This window comes from Setaria viridis, chromosome 2 (genome assembly GCF_005286985.2).
Source record: "Setaria viridis chromosome 2, Setaria_viridis_v4.0, whole genome shotgun sequence".
Classification (NCBI taxonomy): Eukaryota; Viridiplantae; Streptophyta; class Magnoliopsida; order Poales; family Poaceae; genus Setaria; species Setaria viridis.
In genome coordinates, this window is record NC_048264.2 from 28,360,795 (window position 1) to 28,385,524 (window position 24,730).

The 24,730-nt window shown below is 46.8% G+C and overlaps 4 protein-coding genes across 5 annotated transcripts; 1 reads left to right on the forward strand and 3 right to left on the reverse strand.

Annotated features, from left to right (window-relative positions):
* The first annotated feature begins 4,910 nt into the window (after positions 1-4,910).
* On the forward strand, positions 4,911-8,825 carry LOC117845106 (alpha,alpha-trehalose-phosphate synthase [UDP-forming] 6). Its single transcript, XM_034726019.2, has 3 exons — positions 4,911-7,775; positions 7,899-8,172; positions 8,274-8,825. The coding sequence occupies exons 1-3, from the start codon at positions 5,728-5,730 to the stop codon at positions 8,616-8,618; spliced, it is 2,667 nt and encodes an 888-aa protein (XP_034581910.1). The 5' UTR covers positions 4,911-5,727; the 3' UTR covers positions 8,619-8,825.
* Positions 8,826-11,373: 2,548 nt separating this feature from the next.
* Positions 11,374-15,029, reverse strand: LOC117845107 (protein trichome birefringence-like 14). The gene is made up of 5 exons (XM_034726021.2): positions 14,487-15,029; positions 13,533-13,780; positions 13,363-13,422; positions 12,759-12,954; positions 11,374-12,683 (listed from the first exon to the last, which is right to left on the reverse strand). The coding sequence occupies exons 2-5, from the start codon at positions 13,687-13,689 to the stop codon at positions 11,849-11,851; spliced, it is 1,248 nt and encodes a 415-aa protein (XP_034581912.1). The 5' UTR covers positions 13,690-13,780; positions 14,487-15,029; the 3' UTR covers positions 11,374-11,848.
* Positions 15,030-15,205: 176 nt separating this feature from the next.
* LOC117845110 (uncharacterized) lies at positions 15,206-19,295 on the reverse strand. Of its 2 annotated transcripts, none has more exons than XM_034726025.2 (2): positions 18,435-19,295; positions 15,206-16,168 (listed from the first exon to the last, which is right to left on the reverse strand). In XM_034726025.2, the coding sequence occupies exon 1, from the start codon at positions 18,887-18,889 to the stop codon at positions 18,470-18,472; it is 420 nt and encodes a 139-aa protein (XP_034581916.1). In that variant the 5' UTR covers positions 18,890-19,295; the 3' UTR covers positions 15,206-16,168; positions 18,435-18,469. The 2 variants fall into 2 exon arrangements, with proteins under 2 accessions (XP_034581916.1, XP_034581915.1); XM_034726024.2 differs by having other exon boundaries at positions 15,206-16,063; positions 18,435-19,278.
* A 528-nt stretch (positions 19,296-19,823) lies between these two features.
* On the reverse strand, positions 19,824-20,481 carry LOC117845109 (uncharacterized). Its single transcript, XM_034726023.2, has one exon. It carries the CDS (start codon positions 20,423-20,425, stop codon positions 19,997-19,999), a length of 429 nt encoding a protein of 142 aa, XP_034581914.1. The 5' UTR covers positions 20,426-20,481; the 3' UTR covers positions 19,824-19,996.
* Positions 20,482-24,730: the final 4,249 nt, after the last annotated feature.

A 24,730-nucleotide genomic window follows, 5' to 3' on the forward strand; every position in this document is an offset into this window, starting at 1 on the left:
ATGTGAGAGGTGGTCCATTCGTTCTTCTCCCTATCTCTGCACACTCTTGCTTTCTTCCCTTCAAATTAAGTTCATGTGCAGTCTCCGCCCCGTGTTTTGAACGAATCCACAGGACGGGATTCTATATATAGTATAAAACCTCAATTATTTTTTTAAAAAAATCATCTACATTCACGTGTTTCTAGAGTATGTGATCCTAAATTATCATCAGATTTTTTGAAATATAATCCCAAATTTTCATGTTACACTCAGTCTACTAAAATGGAATATTGTGGAAAATGATGAACTACAAAGAAAAGGGAGATATTGAAAGACATGCCAAAATATCCATGAGAGCTTTTTTTTTATATACTCTCATCCACCGTAGTATGTGTTTCTTTTGTTGTTTCTAACCATGACTTAAAGTGCGCCACTACATACAACAATATCATTTTTATTTTCAGATTCTTTTATGTTTCTTTCATGCCGAATCTAAAGGTTGATCCCCTAAAAATGATTTTTTTCTTGAAACTAATATTTCTTTGGTCGTTCTATGTGTATGAAGTTGCTGCTACGGACAAATATGGGGCCGTTTGGTTCCTCTGACTTATTTTTAGCACATATCACATCGAATGTTCAGATACTAATTAGGAGTATTAAACGTAGACTATTTACAAAACCCATTATACAACTGGAGGCTAAACGGCGAGACGAATCTATTAAGCCTAATTAGTCCATGATTTGACAATGTGATGCTATAGTAAACATTTGCTAATGATGGATTAATTAGGCTTAACAGATTCGTCTCGTCGTTTAGCCTCCATCTGTGCAATTAGTTTTATAATTAACTCATATTTAATCCTCCTAATTAGCCTCTGAATATTCGATGTGACACGGACTAAACTTTAGCTCGAGGAACCAAACGCCTTCGTAATGAACTGGAGGGAGTAAATGTTGCCTTTTAACATTTATTCCTGTAATCACCCTTCTTAAGATCTGCATGATCTGACCATCTGTGTACCGTGTTTTAAAGAAAGTATTAAATCCTAAATCATCACAAAGGCTTTGACAAATAATCTGAATTTCCAAGTTACTTTAATTACAAGTAGCACAAAATTGTTCTTTCCGCACCAAGTGTTAATTATCAAAATGGAGAATAACAGCAAACGATAAATCAAAGAGAAAAGGAAGAAGAATGAAGACAAGTTAAATACAATATAATTTTCATGGTTGACTTATATTTCTTTTATTTATTCTAACACATATTTAACTCAAAATGTCACACTACGCATATAAAAAGTCATTTGTACATTTAGATTATTTTGCATCTTATTACGCCTGAAAAAAGTTGTTGTAGTAGATACAATAGTACACAGTTGCCTTCGCATGTTCTACTGTAGAGGAATTAGCTAGCTAATAAACCAGGTTGCTGTTTGCCGGCGGCTTCACCACAACGTTTAAACTAATTGAGTGGTTAAGTATATGTGCACAGTGCAGTCATATCCTTAATTTCTTATCACATACACCTCCGTAAAAAAAAACAAGCTGTTTTAGAATTGTCCTAAGTTAAACTTTATTAAATTTGATCAAAATTATAGAAAAAATTACATATATTTATGGTATAAAATAAGTGTCATTAGATTTATTATGAGATATATTTTTTATAATATTCTTATTTGATGCCATAAATATTGATACTTTTCTCTATAAATTTGATCAAAGTTGAGAAAATTTGACTTAAGATAAATCTAGAATAATTCTTTTTGGACGGATGGAATATACATACAGTGATACGCTGTCAATTCCAAATTTATATAGGTACGGTATCTTGACATATATGTGATGGAACATGAAATGTTGCTTTCAGGGACACTGTTTTGGATGAGGTTTTCGGTGTTATTTTCTATCATGTCCGTGTCTGACCATGCAAGCATTTTTGGCCTTTCGATTGGCGACGGGAAAATCGATCGAGTTGGGATCGCGTTGGTACTTGGTAGAGAGCTAGGATTTAAAGAATAATGGGAAATGCTCCAGGATGTGTAGATAGATCATGTAGATCCTACTAGTTTTTACATGGCCGACAGGCCGACTTGCCCTTATCGAGACGTCTTGTGATGGGCTGAGACAACGAGAAAGACACATATGAGAATGAAGGTGCCCCCACAATATCTGGATTTGACACATAAAAACTCGTTATACATTTTTTTAATGATACAGAGCTATATCCTAGATTTCGTAGAAAATACTTAAAAAGTTTCAGTTGTTTTTCTAATGAAAAACATGCATATTGAAAAAGAAAAGGTTGACGTGACTAGAAGAAAAGGAGGTCCGAAATAAATATGGAGCCCACCTTTTGTTGATTGATGAACGAAAGAAGACGTACTAAAAATATTATTCACACGATTGATGACGAACCAAAACTAATGACCATTTGATATTTTTATATTAATTCTTTCCAAACACTAATATAGCTTAGTATTGTGTACCGTAAAAGATCTCCTTTCGAATCATCAAGGTATGATCATCGTAGGAGCGAGTGTGCGTGCGTGTATGTGAGCGTCTGCGTGTGTGATTCGCAAATTCGAAAAAAAAGAGAAGTACAGCTGATTTTCCCCCTTGATTTCATATACGCCAGTTTCTAGTAGAAAAGGGTATATATGTAAAATGAGCATTCCAGTTGAGCAAGGATGCATGTGCACACAGAAATGGACACCATGCCGAGAAGGAAAATGCACGACTCACATGACCAGATGAGCTAGAAAAAGATGGCGCTTTGTGGAGGGAATCTATAATCAAGTCTCAAAGAAACACGCTACTGATCGTTCACATTTAGTACAGCAAAAACCCTAATCAGTACGCTTCTGAGCCCTATCTCCTAGTTGACTAGGAGCAAAGCCAGCTAGGCAAACCAAAGCACTCAGAAAGTCTTGGAAAACCAGGGGCTCTGGCACCTCCCCCAAAAGGCTGGACACACTTGCAAGTTCTTTCAAATTTTTTCCATCGAGAATAGCCATGAGGCTACCTGAATTCCTTATTAGCCAGCTAGATTTACAAACAGAGGTTCAGCCTGAGGAACAGGCGTTCAAACCAATTAAACCAACATTTTTCACCTCCAAAGTGCAAATACCACACAGCTGTTGAGTTTTGACGACGCAGAAACACCAAACATCCTCTGATCCGATTTATAATCTGCTTGCTACTTAGTATTTATGAGTTTATGACAGGGGTTAGTATTAGTAGGAGTGGTAGATGCAGAGTACTCATCCATCCCAAATTATAAGTCATTCCAAGAATCTTGGAGAGTCAAAGTATCTCAATTTGACCAAATTTATATGATAATATAATAACATTTATGATGTTATCTAAGTATCATTAAATTTTTCATCAATTATGTTTTCATAGTATACCTATTTGATATCATAAATATTTATAATTTTTTCTATAATTTTGGTTAAACTTGAGATGCTTTGACTTTTCAAGATTCTTGAAATGATTTATAATTTAGGACGAAGGGAGTATAGTGTAGACTCTGTTACAGATATTTTATGCTGGGGCCGGCCGGGAGCCGCGGCTGCTACGGCCGTGTCAGGCGAGTCGACGGGACAGTCCAGCCCGCCACTGCATGCGCCTGCTCCACATCCATTCCCCCACTCTCTCACTGCCTAGCGTGGGCATCTCCAAACACACTCGACTCGACGGAGCTCGGCTGGAGTCAAAACTTCATCACACGCTCCTGTAGTCCTGTCCGGAAGGAAAAGAAAATTGAACACATAATTAAGCAAGTCTTTGATTCGTAAGAACCGTGCCGCGTTTGTCCTCCAATCGCAAACCCGGCCGGAACTGACTCCTCTCCTGTCCTCTAGTTCACATGCCTCCTCGACCGCGCCGGCGGCGGGTTCTCCGGCCGGCGAAGCGCCCTCCCCTCCCCGACGCGGTGCCCCTGACCCCCTGTCCCCCTCTGCTGCCGTGACGCCGGAGCCTCCACCCCCCCCCCCCCCCCCCCCCCCCCCCGGGCATCAGCGGCGACACCTGGGGCGCGGCACGTGCCGCGGCGCCCTCCGCGGCCGACACGTAGGCGGACGCACGTGCGCGGGGGGCGCCCGCCCCCGATCTCATCCGACGCGGAAGGATATTTCTCGTACGCGCGCCGCGGGGGTCCTCCGCATCGTGCGGGCGAGGGGCGGCCGCCCGATCCGATCGGACGGTTGGGGAGGCTCGGGAAGTGGATAGGGCTCATGGGGCGGGCGTTGGTCCCCACCTCGCCCTTGGCAGATAAGGCCGTGGGAACTCACGCTTCCAGCTAGCTCCTGTACTGTGCGCCCGCCCGGCCCTCGCGTCTTTTCTCTACTCGCTCCCTGCAGTTTTCGCTAATTATTAGAGCCTACTAGATAAGTACCGTGCTGGATTAGGATTAGGATTTAGGCCAGGCTGCAGGCTGCAGCTGCAGGCACACGCTATTTTTAAGTGTTTGATTAGCCGTCTAGTTTCGTGGCAGATGGGATCAACGGATGGGCTTAGAAGTTGCCGGCAACAACGTACGCAAGCACGTCATTACTGTACGGCCAATTATTTTTTCCAGAATTGCAAGCAAAATACTATCAGCTAGACAATTGTTCTCTTTCCTGAGAAATGGTCCTCTCAAAGTGAACAGATTGTGCAGCCGAGAACGGAACCAAGCCCCGGAACGGAGCCACGGGATAGGATAAGAGTCCATGTTTCTCAAGCAACTCTTCCTCTCGCACCCGATGCCATTTGCCATGGTCCGATCCCCCATGCTTTACTCGTGATCTCTCTGATCCGCTTCGCTGCACGGTAGGTGCTAGGACGGCCGGTCGCCCTAGGACGAAACGACGAAACCACAGGGTGGTTTCTGCAAAACAAGGCGCCGATTATTTTTGTGGGCAGCTTCTTCCATCCATCTCGAGAGATAGCTCACGCTGCTGCCCTGCTTCGGCTCTGCTCTGGGTCTGGGGTGCCAACGGGGAGTCTGGCTTAAAAAAACCGCAGCTTGCAAAGCTTATCACATCTCGCTCTCAGTCTCAGCAGCTCTGCCTGCGCTACTTAAGCAGATCGCGGCCTCCCGGAGCGCAGCTCTTGCGATCCTCAAGGGCCAACTCCCCCGCACGCGACCCAAGAATCGCTTCCCTCCCACCCATCGTTCTTTCCCTGTCGGCAATCCGGCCTCCCTCGCTCGAAAATCTCCCTCCCTCGAAAGGGATTTGCCTCGCTTCTCTTCGCTCCGCCAGATCAAATCTGTTCCTGCCGAGCCGCGCCTGCCTGGTGGTGTGCGCGATTGAGGAAGAGAGAGAGGGAGAGGGCAAATGCTGGTCGTCCAAGAAGCGGGCGGTCGTCGTCGGCGAGCACGCGGGATTCTCTTGTCCCCTGGCGGTCTGTCGAGATAGTGGGCGTCCGAGCTGGAGCACCTGAGATGTTGCTGCTCGGTCGCCTCGATTGATTTCCGGCCGAAAGCTCTCGGGTTTTTGTTTTCGGAGAAAGGGAAGGGGACGGCGGCCTTTTGGTCTCTGATTATTGCCTCCCCCCTCTGATTCGATTCCTTGCCGGGATTTCGTTTCTCTTCTCCCCGCCGGAGACCGGTGGGTAGATCCTTTGCCTCCCTGTCCGGGCATTCGTAGCTCCTTCGGCGCCGCAAATTGCTCGCTGAATCCCAAATCTTTGAGAGGTTTTCGTGGAGATTTGTGTGCGGGGCGAGTGACCGGTAAAGATCAAATCTTGGAGGGGGCAGCGGGGATGGTGTCGAGATCCTACTCCAACCTCCTGGAGCTCGCCTCCGGGGGCGGCGGCGGCGGCGGCGGCGAGCCGCTTCCGTCGCTGGGGCGCCGCCGGATACCGCGCGTCGTCACGGCGTCCGGCATTGTGCCGGACCTCGACGCCTCCGACGCCGACGCCGACGCCGCCTCCGCGGCCTCCGATCACTCCTCCCACGCGCCGAGGGAGCGCGTCATCATCGTCGCCAACCAGCTCCCCGTCCGCGCCACCCGCCGCGCCGGCCCCGGCACCGGCGCCGGGTGGGACTTCGCGTGGGACGAGGACAGCCTCCTGCTGCAGGTCAAGGACAGCCTCCGCGCGCACCACGGCCGCGCCGACGTCGAGTTCGTCTACGTCGGCGGCCTCCGCGACGACGTGCCCCCGGCCGACCACGACGAGGTCGCGCACGACCTCCTCGAGGGCTTCCGCTGCGTGCCCACCTTCCTGCCCGCCGACCTCCGCTCCCGCTTCTACCACGGCTTCTGCAAGCAGCAGCTCTGGCCACTGTTCCATTACATGCTGCCACTGTCGCCCGAGCTCGGCGGCCGATTCGACCGCCAGCTCTGGCAGGCCTACGTCTCCGTCAACAAGATCTTCGCCGACAAGATCCTTGAGGTGATCAGCCCCGACGAGGACTTTGTGTGGGTGCACGACTACCATCTCATGGTGCTGCCGACATTCCTGCGCAAGCGGTTCAACCGGGTCAAGCTCGGCTTCTTCCTGCACAGCCCGTTCCCGTCGTCAGAGATCTACAAGACCCTCCCTGTGCGTGAGGAGCTGCTCCGATCGCTGCTGAATGCTGATCTGATTGGGTTCCACACCTTTGATTATGCCAGACATTTCTTGTCATGCTGCAGCAGGATGCTGGGGTTGAAGTACGAGTCGCAGAGGGGCTACATTGCATTGGAGTATTATGGACGGACAGTCACTATCAAGATCTTGCCAGTGGGGGTTCACTTGGAGCAGTTACAGTCAGTCCTCAATCTCCCAGAGACCGGAGTCAAGGTTGCCGAGCTTCTGAAACAGTTCTATCATCGGAACCGGCTGCTGTTGCTTGGTGTTGATGATATGGACATCTTCAAAGGCATTAGCTTGAAGCTTTTGGCGTTTGAGCAGCTGTTGATGCAGCATCCAGAGTGGCGGGGAAGGGTGGTGTTGGTTCAGATTGCCAATCCAGCAAGGGGGAAGGGGAAGGATGTGAAGGAGGTACAGGAAGAGAGCGATGCAATGGTAAGGCGCATCAATGATGCATTCGGGCAGCCAGATTACCAGCCAGTTATACTAATCGATAAGCCACTGCAGTTCTATGAGAGGATGGCATACTATGTTGTTGCCGAGTTCTGCTTGGTTACTGCAGTGAGGGATGGCATGAATCTTATCCCATATGAGTACGTAATTGCTCGACAAGGGAATGAGATGATAGACAGGATCCTGGGTCTCGGACCGTCTTCAAGGAAGAAGAGCATGCTTGTTGTGTCGGAGTTCATTGGCTGCTCGCCCTCCCTAAGCGGCGCGATCAGGGTGAACCCTTGGAACATTGATTCAGTGGCTGATGCAATGGACTCTGCATTGGAGATGCCCGAAGGGGAGAAGGTCTTGAGACACGAGAAGCATCACAGATATGTGAGCACACACGATGTCGGGTACTGGGCGAATAGTTTCTTGCAAGACCTTGAGCGGACTTGCCTCGACCATAACAGGAGGCGTTGCTGGGGCATAGGATTTGGCCTAAAGTTCAGGGTTGTAGCCCTCGATCCAAACTTCAAGAAGCTTGCAGTTGAACACTTGGTCTCAGCATACCGGAGGACAACAAAGCGTGTTATTCTCTTGGACTATGATGGGACACTGATGCCTCAGACTTCGTTTGGTAAGAGTCCTACCTCAAAGACGATAGACATGTTGAACAGTCTTTGCCGTGACAAGAACAACATGATCTTCCTTGTGAGCACAAAGAGTCGTATGACTTTAAACGAGTGGTTCTCACCATGCGAGAACTTGGGACTAGCAGCTGAACACGGCTACTTCCTCAGGTAATTTGGAATCGCTTTACTTCCTGCAGTTTCCAAGCAATTTCATCCTCACAATAAATTGACTTTGCAATGTGCATTTAACTTGTACTGAAAAACACTAAATGCTGCCAATGGGTTTTGTAGGTTGAGAAGAGATGCAGAGTGGGAGACGTGTGTCCCGGTGATAGACTGCAGCTGGAAGCAAATTGCAGAACTTGTGATGAAGACCTACACCGAGACGACGGATGGGTCAACAATTGAGGACAAGGAGACTGCGATTGTTTGGAGCTATGAGGATGCTGATCCAGATTTCGGATCTTGCCAGGCCAAGGAGCTCCACGACCATCTGGAGAGTGTCCTTTCGAACGAGCCAGTTTCTGTGAAAGCTGGGCTGAACCATGTTGAGGTGAAGCCACAGGTAAGCTTGCTGCCGCACAAAACAGCAACAGCTACTAACATTCAGTTGCCAACGTGCCACCTCAATTCCTGTTGACGAACGGAGAATTCATGGTTTTGCAGGGCGTGAGCAAGGGCCTTGTGGCGAAGCGGATCCTGTCGACAATGCAGGAGCGGGGCGACCTGCCGGACTTCATCCTGTGCGTGGGCGACGACCGGTCCGACGAGGACATGTTCGAGGTGATCACGGCGGCGGCGGCGCGGGGCCCGTCCCCCCTGCACCCGGAGGCGGAGGTGTTCGCGTGCACGGTGGGCCGCAAGCCCAGCAAGGCCAAGTACTACCTGGACGACTCCGCGGACATCGTGCGCCTCATCCAGGGCCTCGCCAGCGTCTCCGACGACCAGGCTCTGCACGGCGGCGCCCCCCTGCCCAACGCTGCCGCTGCCACCGACACCATCCCGAGGTGAACCGCGCCTGGCTGGTTTACTGCGCAGTTAGCTCTAGGAAGTATGAGACCTCTCGCTGTTCCCAGGTGTACATGCTCTAGGAACGGATCAAGGAACATGGTGGGTGCGTGCGTGCGTGCGTTTGTGGTGCTTCGTCGAATTGTCAGGCCTTGTGTACATAAAACTCCTCCCAGATCGTCATCGATCGATCGCGTCGATTTCTCGTCAGGTTCGTGTCGCGCTCAGTCTCCGAAGATCACCGAGAGACGTCGCGCGTCGCGTTGCATCGTTCACACCGGTCGCGTGGTCGATGGAGGCGTCAATGATTTATTTCCATCCCCCTTTGCGAAGGATATGCGGATGAGGTGAGGCATGGTGCCGAACGCCCTTGTAGCCTTGCTGCAAATGATGGCGAGCAACAACAGTGGGGAGTGAATGGAGGTGGTGGTTGCACTTGCTGACCCGCACAGCAACGTGGGTTGGGGCAAAAGCCTTATCCTGTGATGACCCAACGGCGCAAAGGTCCTAATCATGCCGGCGGCAGGATAAGGCTCCGTCGTCGTCCGACGCCATCACGCTTCACGCCTGCCGTGTTTAGCAAAGGGGGTAGAGGAGATTGTTGCCCTCGCCACGGCGGTTTGGGTGGATCGGGAGGGGGGAGGGCGTCTCGTCGCGGTGATGGGTTGCCTTCCTGACCCGGACACCCGCGTTCTGCCTGCCTCAGGTTGAAGGGGATAGACTAGACGGTAGAGATAGAGACGCACATACTGGAGTCTAGAGTGGAGTGTGGTTGTAAGCCAGGGCACTCTGGCAGCCAGACGAGGGCACGGCGACTGAGTGAAACATGGCGTCTGGCATCGTTTGGCATCGTCGCGACGTCGTCCTGGGGTCGTGGGCGATGACGTGCGCGGTGGCGTCGGCACGCACGCGGGGCCGAGCGAGGAGGTGCGGCGGCGACGACGGCGTCGTTGCGCCGACGTCCGCGCGTCAGGATAATCGTCGCGATAAGGATCCACCGCCGCGGCGTGGGTGGGGCAGGGGGCGGGGGCCGGCGACGTCGCGTCGGGGTTTATCCGGAGACCGAGAAGATCAATCAGTCGGAGGGGAGTGGATGATGGGGGCGCCGGAGCGGCATTATTCTACGGGCAGCTAGTCTTGGGAAGTACGGTGCCTGGGCTGCTAATCTTTGGCTTGGGGACAAATGGACCGTCCACTTGTTTGCTGTGCTCAGGCTCAAGCACTGCTGCTCCGTCAGTCAGAGGATTAGTTAGTGGGGCCATCTTGGAACATGAACAATTGTACTTTGATTTCTCTACAAAACAAATTGATGAAAGGAATTGCCCATACGATAAATTTCCATGACAATTTTCGCCAAAAAACAAAAGAAAATTTCCATGACAATCATTATAAGGAACTGGAGACCGGACCGGAGGCCTTTATCAAAGGAAAAGGAGAACATCCCACAAGAGGCCTTATTCTGAAGTAGTCCGCCTCACGGAATTATTTACTCATGCGAGTGGAGAGGAAAGAATGGCAGCTCAGACTCAGAGGGTCAACAGCCTCCAAATATAGCTCCTTCAGTCACCTAGTTTTTATTAAATACGTTTATAAATTTTGATGTAATTATAGCGGTGTGAGAATATATTTCAAGAAAAAAATGACTCAGAATTTGACATGTTTTAATGTTTAATCTCGATACAATATGTATCAGTAGCAAAATCTAGTTTCTTAGCTGCAGGAATCCAAAACAACACTACTATTACTATGTCTTATTGCTAACACATTGTGACATTAGCCAATTTGTTGCTGAGTATCCGAGAGTTCAGCATGTTGCTATATCCAACTTAGAGTACATAATGATAAGTGAGCACAACGTTCAGAAACACACAATGAAGCTCTACCGTAATATTTTGCTCTGTCTCTGCTTTGACAGATATTTACTGCTAGTATTATGACATTCAACAGGGGTATTAATAGTCCCATACCAACCATTATATATGCACTTCCCCAGCCTCCACTTAAAAGAAACAGGGTTCAAACCAAGAAGCTCTTGGACATCCAAAACTATTTGTCGGTAGCTGTTCAGGAAAGTGAGGATAACTGCACACTAAGTACCCACATTGAATTGACTCATCAATTGAAACAAGTGAAGGTAGTTAGCCCTTTCTTTTGAGAATAGATGGTGTTGGCTTCCATAAGGAGAGCTTTGCGTCAATAATTGCTCAATATACATCAATATCAAACATGCACTAGAGGGAAATGGTTATGCATTCGTCCAACCCTTGTCTAATCCATGATAGGCTCATGATGTCTCAGCTTTGTTCTATCTTCATAATTTTATACGATGCTTATCGGTTTCATGATAATTTGATTCTTTAGAGAAAAAGAAGTTATGCTTCTGGCATCTACTTTATTCAGTTCTTCTGGAACAATAGGCATAAATATGAAACCCCTCCATTTGTTTTTATAAGCTGTCTGTGAACTTGACAGTCAAACTTTGACATTTTGAGTTTACAACGAGCAATTAATTCAACAAGCAGTATGGCCAGAGGCACAAAATGATGCATATTTGGAAATACTTTCATATAATCTTCTAATTCTTAGGGCAAAAAAATGCATATAGCAGTGTTCTCTAAGAAAGAAAGAATTTACATAGAACATCAAGGGAAAGACCAGTATTCCAGTAGGTGTGATTAAGCAAATAACAGAGCTGCAATATGACAAAGTATCCATAGGCTGCAATGATTATAAAATGCATGGAATATCAAGTCAGCTATTAACCGTGGAAATTCGTGCAAAAACTATTATCTTTTGAAATGTTACACATACAGGAGTTTGAGCAGGTCACAAAAAATCAATGGAACATTGCACTTGTATCTAAACGAGCATAAAGGATTTCGATCAACTTGTATGAACATTTTTTGGAAGAAAATATGCTGCGCATGGTAAGCTGTGATAGGATATTACAGTAAGAGGAAACTAAAAACAAAATTCGACGTGCCTGGGGGACATTCAGTAGTCAGATAGGGCTCTGCAGCAGCTGATTTCATATCTGCTATTCTGCTCAGAAAGGAAGTTGGAAGAATCTGGACCAAACTGTAAATTACTTCTAGAAAACGATAGTATCATCTTGATTCTGTAAACACCTCCACATGGGTGAACTGAAATTCTGTAAATGTACAGGTCCTGCTATGGTAAGAACATAAGGACTCTTGGGGCTCTGGAAAAGGCCCCCTAACTACAGTGTGATACTAAATCTGTGCAAAGAGGAGCTCGTTCCACATATCTGGTATACCAGGCAAGCACCAGTGCAAGCAATCATTGATTCCTGTGGAAGCTTTTTTGAAACTAGAGTTTGAGATATGCCCCTCATCCCGTAGTTTTGAGATAGCAGTGATATCCAAAAGCTTAACCCGAGTCCCCTTCACAGCACTTTCTGCAGGTATATCAATTGAATGATCCTGCAAGACCTCACTTCCATTAGATAAGGGAATGGTATTTCCACATGTTCCACCTGTGTTCCAGTCGCCATTTACAAAGTGTCTTGGTGAAATGGTCCTGAGGAAAACTTTCATCTGAGGATGCTGTGCAAGTTGTGAATCCATCCATCTGGCAATGCTATGCAGTGTAAGGTTTTTTGCACGGTTGAGGTCTGCAAGTCTACTACCTTTGCCTACAGGCCTCCCATCGGCATGCAATTCCCAATGATTTCCATTGAATTTCCCTCTGTTCCAGTGATGGCCAGTGTTAAGTACTAGAACATCAAAACTGTTAAGATACTTCTTCAAAAATGTAACTGGCCGATCAAGATGCAATGCATAGCTGGTCACTGCACGTTCTGTATTCAATGGTTCCAACTCAGAGAGAGTAGCAGACCAGTAGAAAAGAATAGTTGTGTTGGTCGCTGGAAATCGATGAGCCCACCCATCAGGTCTTAAAGCACCTGGGGCTTTGACAAGACCATATTTCCAACCAACATCTTCGACCTCTGGACTGTATTTGCCACCAGTTGCTATACACATCATTGACTGAAATTGCTGTCTGCCAAGTGAATCACCAACAAAAGCAAGAGTTTGGTTTTTCATCCTGAAATCCACAAAATATGTTAGAAAGAACTCCAGATTTCAAGAACATGCACACAGAAAATGGAACTAAAAATACCTTTTTAAGAAGTTAGGCCCTGTAAACTCAGGCATCTCACAACCATGTGGCTGCCACCGATAACTCTCATAGGAGAAATGTGCGCGCCGCATCATTCGACAAGCCCACATTTTCGACAGCCACTGCTTACACTCATTACCAGAATACAGTGGCCGCTTATCATCTGCTACCCACTTCCCCTTTGCATAGTTACAATCTATGAAGTAATAGCAACATTACGTGAGGCAAAGGAAAATAATCTTCAGATTAAACATATAAACTGTGCATTAGAATAGTCAAATTTCATGTTTGCGAAAACTCATTATGATCAGCAAAAAAATTGTGGCTTACAATGCTTGGAAGTGAATAAACAAGAATAAAATGGCACACAACAGTATAGTTACACTCTAGGATGCAAAACAGCATTCTATCATGCAAAGGCAAATCCGCAAATTAATAAGGTTTTAGCATGTAAAATGTGGAGATACCACATAAGTTCTGGTTTGTAAACAAGCATCAGGAAAAGTGTGGCTACCAAAGTCTAAGGTAAGCCAGCAAGCATGAAGCAGCAGTGGAAAAAATGACAGGCGACAAGTACTAGGTAAGACATTGCATAAGGAATTACCCTTATTCACTTTGCCCCTAATTTTGTGCGTGTCGCTCCTGGAAGCTGAACCTGGGATGCCTGATGCCAAGGGGAGCACAAACAAGTCAACAAAAACAGCAGAGAGTAGATTTTGAATCGGTAAATTAAGGAGCAAGACAAAAAAAAATTGCATGCAGATTTCAGACTACCATGAGAGAGGACTTTTAATTGCTCTGGTCTTGTACTGAAGATTGTGAGGACCGGGGCACCTTCCAGTAACAAAACAATAATCGGTACAGTGAGGAGAACCACCAAGCCGAAGCATAGCTTGTTGACGAGGAGCCTATGCAGACATCCACCTTTCATCCCAGGAAGGCAGCATAGGACCTATCTGGCTCCTCGATGTTGATCAGATGTTGATCTAATTCAAGTCCCTGAAGATCGAAAGCCAATAAACCTGCATAGTTCATTGTCATTGTTGGTGCTATGTCACAGATGAAATCAGCATCAAGATAGGCACTACAAGAGATAAGCAGCTTGACCCCCATTGCTCTTGACTTCAGAATATAACACCAAAAATGCGAGATTCGTATTTCAAAACGATCTAAAAACAATGAATATGCAATAAAGAGGAAACAACATGGGGCAAGACAGTAACTGCCAAGCAGCCAAGTACTGAACTAAACAACGGAAATCTCCTTAGTCCTTTCCAACTCTGAGCAATCGTGACATCACAATTTGGAGCACTGGGTGAGGTGGTGACACCAGACAAGACGACCTTCTACTGGCCGATTGACAACCGCATGCGGGAGATGGTGACACTAGCTAGCCTCTCCCCAAACCACTAAAATTATCTAATCTGAGTAAATTAGCGCATGAATTCCCGATCATATCCGCGAAGGCAGGCAGGCAGGCACACGCAAGGCTAATAACCGATGACGCCTGATGATCCGGATAAAGGAGCCCAATCGAGCCGCATTCAGCATTTACGGCGCGGGCGAGATCCACCGCGACAGCACAGCACAGAGATTGAAACGTCGGGGCGAAAATTCCCGGGACGCGACGAGGCGTACAGGATCCGAGCCTACAAATTCTTCACTAGGACGAAGAATCTACCAATCTAACCCTGCGGATGGACGAACAAGAGTATTCGGCGGGCTCACCTGTTCGTCGGGCGCACGGGGCTCCGAGCGCCGCCGCCAGTGCTGGTGCGGTCGTCGCAGCCTCCGACGAGGATGCGGGCGGAGAGAGCGCGCGCGAGAGGAAGGTAGGCGGGGACCGGGGAAGGCCGGCACGTGCGAGAAAGCCGCTCCGGGAGAAAGAGGGAGGTGAGGCGGAGGCGGCGAGGGGGAGGAGGGACGGGACGGAGAACCGACAAGAGACGGCGGTGGCAAGTGAGGCGACGTGGGGCCCACGTGCCAGCGGCTGCTCGGCATGTGCCGGGACGTGTACGTGTCGGTGTGGCGTGACACGAGCGATCAGCCGGGCCGGACCGACCGCGTCCCATACTCCCATCCCCGCATCGGGTCCAGCCAGCCGGACATGGTCTCTGGTGGTGACTTGCGATGAGGAGAGTGCCCGACTTGCCTTCGTGTCCAAGCAAAGAAAGGGTTCGTGTCCGATAGACTTGCTTCGAGGCGAGGCCAAGGAATGTCTCTTTACCTGCGATCCAACCAATGGACATGGTGACCAACTGCAAACGGAGAGATTGCTCATGTCAAGAAAAGAAAGACAATGTCTCCTCCAGCACATCACCCCTTGTTTACTTCACCCCTAACTCCCAACTTTGACACTATACAAAAAGAAGATTCCCCATCATATCAAACTTGCGGTACATGCATGGAGTACTAAATGTAGATGAAATTAAAAACTAATTGCACAGTTTTGTTGTACTTTGCGAGACGAATCTTTTGAGCCTAATTAGTCAATGTTTGGACAATAATTCACAAATACAAACGAAACATTACAGTGTGCTACAGTGCCAGCATAATAATTTGGCCAACTAAACAAGGCCTCAATTTCGCAGGAACCACTGACGAAGCAGTTCCATTTCCGTAGAAACGTGACACCCGAAAAAAGATCTCTTCGAATGGGGCTCCAAACCGAAACAAATTGCCAAAGCATTAGCTGAAAAATTCTGGTCGCCTACCCCCAACTGCGGCACCGATCAACTTGGCAGCAAAATCGATTGACACTAGCAGTACCAAATTTCAGTGTGCGGTAGCTGCAGCTCTCAGCAACCAGGCCCAATTCCCTGGAAGACATGGGGTCTCCGGTTGGCCAGCAGCGTGATAAAGTTCTTCACTGTAATGACTCACTGCCACAGCATAAAAGTGGAACCGGTAGGTTTAGGTTACCCACTCTCCCTGAAAACCCTTCTCAAAAGTCAGTGATCTGACCTGGCACTTTCAAGTTTCAACAGCTTTGCTCGGACACAGTACGGCTGCAATCCGCATCAACAAATCAACTGCTGACAGCAAGAAAATCAGTGTCTGTACTGCATCAGGGATCCACATGCCACACCAAAGGTCAGATCCTGCTACAGGCCACAGCAGAGCATGGCAAACTTGGTGGACATCTAGGAACTAGCTGAGCGCTGTTGCTTCACCGGTGTATTGTTCAATCATAGCCAATCACTGGTGGCCGGTTCTAGAAAAGTTGCCGCTGAATTATTGTCCAACAATTGCAATGCCACTGACGCTTTATCGCAGGAGGGTTTCAGGCACCATATCATCAGCTCCTGCAGTGTTCATACTTCACAGTTTAGAATTGACTGTGCAAAGCCACTAGCCATGAGTGGATGTTTTGCTTTTGATACATTGTGTGATCCATATAGCTTGTACCCCTTTTTGGTCATAGACAAATTAAATGGCATCAGAAATTCACAAGTGCAATCATGAAGATGGGCGAAGAAAGATTAGCAGCTTAATTAAAGGATGTCCTAGGTGCCACTGGGGTAAATAGAAATGCATCTCAAAAGGAAGCAATGCCCATGGTTCACAAAAGGGACACTAAACTGATCCAGCTTTCAGAATTGAGTTGATGCGCTGACAGGAAAAATTATATATGACAAGATCACAAGGTTCACAAAGGGAAGGATGTATGCATATATAGAAGGAAACAAAAAAGCCTAATTAACCAACTAAAATTTGGAAACCATAGGCCATATCAGATGCGCAATGTTTGCTAGGGCAGAAACCACATTTGCTGTATGGTTTATACTGTAATTCTGCATTCACTTTCAACATCTTATTCCTATGGAACGAATTCATACAGCCAATTCCTGAAACTATCTTGTCATGTGAGTCCCTCTTGGTCATTAGTGAAGAACTTGCAGCAAATTAGTACACAGTTGCTGAACATGCGAATGCCATACTCCTGGTAAAGCACATGCTTAGGGGGTGTTTGGGAGGAGTGGGCTAAACTTTAGCCCTGTCACATTGGATGTTCGGATACTAATTAGGAGGACTAAACATAAGCTAATTACAAAACTAGTTGCAGAACCCCTAGGCTAAATCGCGAGACGAATCTATTAAGCCTAATTAATCCATCATTAGTGAATGGTTACTGTAGCACCACATTGTCAAATCATGGCCTAATTAGGCTTAATAGATTCGTCTCGCGATTTAGCCTAGGGGTTGTGTAATTAGTTTTGTAATTAGTCTAGGTTTAATACTCCTAATTAGTGTCCAAACATTCGATGTGACGGGCCCCTCCTCCCAAACACCCCCTTAGTAGCCCTTCCTACAATTGTACAGATCTTTACGCGAGGTACAACTGCATACTCCCCTGTATCTGTGGTCAGAAAGTGCCATAGAAATTTCCCTTTTACGACCAATTTTGATAGCAATATGCTATAGATCTTAAAACAAAAGCATATCACTTCCTTTTCTCAACCGCCAACAGGTTCTGCAGAAAGTGACAAACCAAGAAAGCTTTGCACTAGACCCCCATTTGCTAGTGAAGCATAAAGAAGAGAACCATAAGGGGGCAAAAGAGTTCCAATAAGTTTGTGCTCAAAGAATATGCTAGGTAGATCCCTTTCTAGTGCGAGCCTACAAAAAGACTATTTCTCTCCCATGTTGATCATCCATTACATCTTGCAGTACCATCACCCCCGAGCTAGCCTCATTTCTCATGGCTTTCATCTGCTGTTCGTCAATCCACTGCATGGCCACTGGTTGCTGGCGAAGCCATGGATGATCTTCAACCGCAGGGTGGTTGTGCCTGAAAGCCAACAGCGCAGAGGGCAACCTAGCATCTTTGGCAGAGTCTTGTATGTCTCCTTGTATCGGTTATGGATTATACTGCAGCTTCTCCTGAGTTCATCTACTGTTGTCAACTTCTATATTGCAAAGCAATGACCACTTGTTTGAAGACTCACTATATTGCCTGCTATTGTTCTTTGCTATGTGTTACTTTGTTGCATGCTCACAATGGTGAGTACAAAAAGCTCATAAGCTGCGTTATGTCGTTATCTCTAGTCAAGTGAGCATTCTATTTCTTAATTTTTAGTTTGATGAGACATTTGAGTTTTCGCTGATACCCCTATGAAATTTAAAAGGATGCGGTATGCCTACCGTTACATGGTGAAAAAAATCCCATGAGCTACCTTATCTCTAGTCAAGTGAGCATTCTATTTTTTAACTTTTAGTCTGATGAAAGGCATCTGAGTTTTTGGCTTTTCGCAGATATTGTTATGAAAATTAAAAGGATGCAGTATGTCTGCCGTTACATTGAAAGCACTCTAAGAAAACGTGGCAATTCGGGAGAACGATTCCTCCAAGTCTTAATTCCATTCATGTTTACTTTCTAAATTTTATCCAAATCAGGCAATCTCCCATCGTGCTATTAAAGGAACAGATTAGAAACAAATTTAGGCTCAGTCTCACACTCTCATGTCATAGCAGTTGAATTGGGCAAGGGCACAGGGCACTACATAACACTAACATTTTGGAAATCCTAAGAGCATAACATATATCACATCCAGCTAGATCTAGCAACTGCTCATTCATTCGCACTACATTTTCCGCTTTACAAGTTTGCAATTCACCAAGACGGAGAGGAATTTAATCATTCACCCAAAACAACAACCAGATAACCAAACTGACCTTCTTGACGGGAAGAACACAAATTGTCCTGCCGACTACTCCGCCCTCTCCTTGGAGAACTGGGAGATGTCGCTGTGCTTGAAAAAATCCTCCCAGTTCCTCCCATCGAATTTCCTGTACTCGACATGCTTCAGGGTGCCGGGGTCGACGCAGGTCACGGTGACGGCCACGCCGTCCGGGTTGGACCTCGGGGAGTAGAAGGAGGTGATGCCGCAGACCTTGCAGAAGGTGTGCTTGGCCGTATGCGTGCCGAAGGTGTAGGTGGTGATGAACTCCTCGGAGCCGGCCTGCAGATTGAACTTGGCGGTGGGGACGATGATGTGGGTGTTCCCGCGCATGGAGCAGTCGGAGCAGTTGCAGATCCACGCCACGACGCTCGCCGGGGCCTCGACCTGCCACCGCACGCGTCGGCAGTGGCAACCACCGCTGTGGACGACGACCGCCTCAGAGGCCATGAAGATCCGCGAGCAGGAGAGCAGAAGCTTGAGACTCAGTTCTTGCAGTTGACTCCGTAGTCCCGGTCCATATCCCCGCACCGCAGCCCCGCTCAGACTTAGGATCACGATTACAGCTCTGTACCATTTCAGTAGGTCTAATTATTCCTATATAAATTTCTCTCTTTTTTTTTCAGCGTACAAGTGGAGTTTCAATTTCAAAATCTTACAAGGTGATTTTTTTTTACAAAAGTATAGGTTGTTCCTACCATTTCATTGCAAGACATGTGATTGGATATGATAAGATGAAATGAAACTTTTTAGCCCCTAATGACAGCTTCATCAGATTTCATACTCTTGGAAACAGTGCAGTTTCATTCACATGAAACTCCTTCCATCTCTCTTCATAATTACCCTGCCATATCATCACATGATGATGTGTCATTGTATTTAGTGTGCATGAAATCTCATGAAATTTGCACTGGGACTACCCTAATATCATGCTCTATGTTTAAAAATATATATTATAATTTTTTACAATTACTTTAATGTAAACATATATCTCTAAGTCAATTTCATAATGAAAATAATCACAAAAATTATTAATATATTTTTAACATAAATATTACTTAATACTTAACTTTTACACGAAGTAACAATAAAGAAAAATCAACTGGGTCAATCAAAATAGTTAATGAAAATAATATAAATTTTGCTTAAGAGGTTAAGCATGATAAAATGATCAAATTGACAAGGTAATAAAATGGACTTTTTGTCTAATACAAATAACAAATTAGCTAAAAATCTTAGATGGCAACATAAACTGTTTGAGCACTCCATAAGGCTTGTATCCAAACAGGTAACCACAAGGCGTCGCTAAGAACGGATCATGAGTGCATCCGTCCGTAAGCGAAGGGTGTGTATGTGCCCGTAGTTCGGTGGCTTCAGTCTGGTGTAATGTAAACACATCCATTTATTCTCAGTTTTCCACACAAATTTCACTAATAACCGGTAACCGCTGCACAAGCACAACTTAACAATCCACAAACACAAAAAGAGGCCAGAATTTATTCATGCACTAGGCACATCGCCACATCCACGCCGAAATTAACCTGAGCAGTGACCACTCTACTTCTCCGCCGCCTTCGCCTTCGCCTGGTTCTCGAACCACTCCTCCCAATTCCTCCCGTCGGCCTTCCGGTACTCGACGTGTCTGAGCGTGCCGGGATCCACGCATGCCACAGTGACGGCGACGCCGTCCGGGTTGGACCTCGGGGTGTAGAAGGAGGTGATGCCGCAGACCCTGCAGAAGGTGTGCTTGGCCGTGTGCGTGCCGAAGGTGTAGGTGGTGATGAACTCATCGGAGCCGGCCTGTAGATTGAACTTGGAGGCCGGGACTACGGTGTGGGTGTTCCCGCGCATGGAGCAGTTGGAGCAGTTGCAGACCCACGCCACGACGCTCGCGGGGGCCTCGACGCGCCACCGCACGCGGCGGCAGTGGCACCCGCCGGCGTGCACGACGACCTCCTCAGCCTTGGTGGGGACGGAGCTACTCATCTTGTATTTGTGGCACCCCGCGCTGCTTGCTCTGGTGACTTTAAAAGAAGATCTGGCACGGCTTGTGTAGCAGAGAGAGGAGCCGGCGGTGGGACTAAGCGTGGAAATCCTCGCAATCCGGGTGGCAGGGTGGGGTAGGTAGCCGCCGAGCTAGCTGCCAGTAGCTGGTGCCACGCGCTGGCCGCCAGTGAGCGGTGACCGCTTGGGAAGACGATTGATTAGACAGACACGAACACGACAAAGGAGAAAAACGCCGGGGGGCATGGGCTGAGGCTGATAGGCCCATATGGCCGTTGACTTGTTGCCCGGACAATCCAGTTATCTCGCTGTGTAGGCCACCGATTTGCAAGAAGGTGCGACCGGCCCACGGCCCATCCACCCAACGGCGTGGGCGGAGCGAGGTGGCCAGTGCCGGATGGCACTCTTTAGAGCCTATTTAGGACTGCTCCACTCCAGATTTTGTAGCTCCACTCCGGCTTCATGTTGCTAAATACCTCCAACTCCATCTATAACAACTCCAAAAAAACGTGGATCTGGGGGCAACTTCAATATTTTCCTGGAGCTCCTCAAAGGGTGCTCCAAAAAATAATTTTCATACTTTCTCTTGGAGTTGGGTGAAAATTACCCACCAATGCCACCCTTTACACGGTAATGTTTCGGAAAAAAAAACATCGGCGCTTTCTGTTCCGCGAGACCGCGTCTCATCTCGCGACTGTTCGTTTCCGCGCCACCGCCCCTCGCGTTTGCGCCGCCGATCGCGATTCTGCCGCCGACCCTCGTGCCTGACATGCCAATCCTCCACGATGCGCCTGATACTCCTCCGCCGCCGCTGCCATCTCCCCTCCGGCGCCCGTTCCATCCGTCGCTGCCCATGGCCGAGCTCGGCCTGAACGATGGCGCCCAAGCACTAGGCGCCGATGAGTTGGAGGCGACCAACGTCCTAGCCGGCAGCCTAGTTGAGGGCGGGCGAGGCCTCACAGGGGGCGGCTGTGGCTTGGCCGTGACGATCGGTTCCCTGGAGATCGGACCTGAAGAAGACTTTGCCTTGGCCGTCCTGGCCGGCGGCGGTCCTATCCTGGGGGCGGGCAGCCGTGGCTTGGGCGCGGCCGGCCATGTTGTGGGGGCGGGCGGCCGTGCTCTGTCCGGTGGTGGCCGTGGCTATGCCACGACCAGCAATCCCTTAGTAGGTGGTGAACCTGAAGACAATGGCGGCAGTCGTGTCCTGGGAACTGGCGGGCGTGGTTTGGGTGCGGCCGGCCGTGGCCTGATCGGTGGCGGTCGTGCCCATGCCAGCAGCAGGCAGCCCCTGACCGGTGATGAGCCTGACCTCAAAGAGGTCATGGCCGGAGGCCTGGCCGGGTTCGGCCGTGGCCAGGGGGTGGGTGGCCGTGGCCTGGCCAAAGGTGCCCGTGTCTTGTGCAGGGGCAGCCACACCCTAGCGGGGGTTGACCCCGACCTTGAAGAGGCCGTTCTTGGTGGCGAAGATGCAAGTGTCGGCCATGGTCGTGGGAAGAAGCAGCTAGGAAGAGGCCGGGGCCAAGGACAGAGCAAGAAACCCTCCAAGGCAACTAAGAAGAATGAAGAAGAGGAGGTATGTGAATTATCCTTTATCCTTGATGTATGTTTCATCTACGTTGATACAAATAATTAAACATTGACAAGATGAAGTATCAGTGTACATAATCAAATAGCATGAACAATGTAAAGTCACGCTAGATTGAAATAAGAGTGTAGATTCCTTCATGGATCTTCTGATTGTTACACTAGCATTTATGTTTGCATTGTATTGGCTCATGGTCTGAATCTATAACGTACATGATCAGTAGAAAGTAATGTATTGACCAGAATAATAAGAAGTTTGTATTGGCATGAAAGAAGATGAGTTATTGGTGTATACATACCTACATGATCTGTAGAATGTGATGTTGTAAATACATGTATATATAATGCTCAGGGAGATATGATGGACTGGACCGACGCATACACTTCGATCGTTTGTAACTTGTTTGCAGAACAAGTTAAGAAAGGGAATAGACCAAATACACATTTGAACTCTGTAGGCTATACCGAAGTGTCAAATAGGTTTTATCAGATGACAGGAATTTATCTTAGCAAGATGCAACTGAAAAACAAGTGGGATAAGTTGAAGACAAAATTATCAGCATGGAATAGATTAATGAAGAGGCAAACAGGAACAGGTTGGGACAGAATAAAGGGTGTGATTGACATGGACGATGAGTGGTGGAGAAGGACAAGGAAGGTGAGGATGTACTTTTTAAAAAAATTTAATGAATCATTCATACTCCTTACTCACTCATTGCTAACACTATTTTCTTATCTTTTTTTCACTACAGGACAAAATCTCTGCAAAATGTGGATGATTTGACGGTTATGTTTGGTGACATCATTAATGATGAAACAGATCATTGGAACCCTATGACTTCGAACCCTATCATACCCCAAAATGATGAGACTCCTATTGATGTAGACATTGATGTTGGTGAGAACCTTGATGGTGGTGGGGATGATATTCATGTGTACCCAACAGAAGAAGACAATGAAGGTGCTACTATGAATGACATTGAGGAGGTGTCTCCATCCATTGGCAATGGAAAAAGAAGATCGAGGGTTATCATAGACAAACAAAAGAAAGCAAAAATAGGAACCGCACTTGTCATTCAGGAAAAATTGAGTGAGATAGCTGAACAAGCCAAGGCTTTCACATCAAAGAAGGTTGGCGAAGTTACTGTTGAACAAGTAATGGACCTTATTTTGGACTGTGGAGCGGGGTATGGTGCTGATGAGCATTTCATTGCCACTGAGTTGTTTGTGAAGAAAGATCAAAAGGACATGTTCATGACCTTTCCCACTAAGGACATTAGATTCGGTTAGCTTACGAGGAAATTCAACGCTAAATACGGGAATTGAAGACTATCATTTGTGTTGTCGGTCGTCCTTTTCATTATTTTCGATTGTTTGGACACCATTTTTATGTTATTTTATTAATATCACTTGAACTTTGTCATCATTGAACCTTTTGTATTAATGTCAGTTGAACAATAATGTATTCATGTCATTTTGTTTCATGTCTATGTCCTGTCTAGTCAAAATATATTCATGTCATTTTTTTTCATGTCAAATTGCAGGTGTCTGAGAGTGAGAGTCATAGTAGTGAGGAGAGTGAGCAGTTTTGGAGTTTAGTTCTTGGTGGTGCTCAAGTAGCTCAAAGTTACGTCAATCTTTATCTAGATTAAAACCCACCAAGAATATCAAATCTTAGTGGCATGGGATGGTTGATGGAGACAATAAGAAATGCGGGAGAATGCCATAGACAACTTCATATGAATTAGAATATATTTATGGATCTTCATGATTTATTGGTGGGAAGGTATGAAGTTAAATCTTCCATGCATATGAACACACTTGAGATGTTGGCCATTTTATTATACACTTTGGGTGGAAATGAGTCAAATAGGAGAGCTTAAAATAGATTCAACCATTCTGGTGAAACAATAAGTAGGAAATTTGATGAGTTCTTATTATGTTTGATCGCTATGGCAAAAAATTTCATTAGAACAAAAAAATCCAAACTTCCCTACTGTCCATAAAAGGATAAGAGAGGACAAACGTGCATATCCACACTTTAAAGATTGCATAGGTGCTCTTGATGGCACTCGTATCCGTGTCGTACTGTCACCCGAGGAGATGGTAAGGTATATTGCGAAAATCGGAATGGCAACCCAAAATAATTTTATGTTTTGCTTGTCCCAATGCTGAACAAATAATAACTTGTATTACCTTCTCATTTTGCATGCACATACTATGTTGTTAAAGCGGGTTATCCTAATCGCCCTGGGTCTCCTTACAAGGGTGAAAGATATCATTTACCCGAATGGCATAGGAGTATGGAACCAAAGACTCCCGCTCCCACGGAAAGATTCAATCATATTCACTCATTTATTCGCAATGTTATTGAGCGATCGTTTGGACTATTAAAAATGAAGTGACAAATTCTCTACAAGATGCCACCGTACCCTATGTACAAGCAAAAGATGATTGTTGTGGCTACTATGGTCCTTCACAATTATATCCGTGAACATGGAGGTGAAGACATTGACTTTGATCAGTTTGATCGTGATCCTAATTACATACCTACTATCCCAGAAAGGTATAACAAATATGCAGTTTCTCCCTTGGCGTTCGACCGGTCTACTTCGAATGCCAATGCTCCAACTATAGATGTATTTCGTGATGAGTCGGCCACCGCCATTTCTCTTGCTTGGAACTAGGTAATATTGGTGTGAT

Excerpts from the sequence above, each read along its gene's own strand:
- LOC117845107 (XM_034726021.2), bottom strand. The coding sequence starts at position 13,689 with ATGAAAGGTGGATGTCTGCATAGGCTCCTCGTCAACAAGCTATGCTTC. Across the intron at positions 12,955-13,362 it reads TAGGGGCAAAGTGAATAAGG|ATTGTAACTATGCAAAGGGG; the intron begins GTAATTCCTTAT and ends ATTACTTCATAG. Across the intron at positions 12,684-12,758 it reads GGGCCTAACTTCTTAAAAAG|GATGAAAAACCAAACTCTTG; the intron begins GTATTTTTAGTT and ends TGTGGATTTCAG.
- LOC117845106 (XM_034726019.2), top strand. The coding sequence starts at position 5,728 with ATGGTGTCGAGATCCTACTCCAACCTCCTGGAGCTCGCCTCCGGGGGC. Across the intron at positions 7,776-7,898 it reads GAACACGGCTACTTCCTCAG|GTTGAGAAGAGATGCAGAGT; the intron begins GTAATTTGGAAT and ends TGGGTTTTGTAG. Across the intron at positions 8,173-8,273 it reads ATGTTGAGGTGAAGCCACAG|GGCGTGAGCAAGGGCCTTGT; the intron begins GTAAGCTTGCTG and ends ATGGTTTTGCAG.
- LOC117845109 (XM_034726023.2), bottom strand. The coding sequence starts at position 20,425 with ATGAGTAGCTCCGTCCCCACCAAGGCTGAGGAGGTCGTCGTGCACGCC.
- LOC117845110 (XM_034726025.2), bottom strand. The coding sequence starts at position 18,889 with ATGGCCTCTGAGGCGGTCGTCGTCCACAGCGGTGGTTGCCACTGCCGA.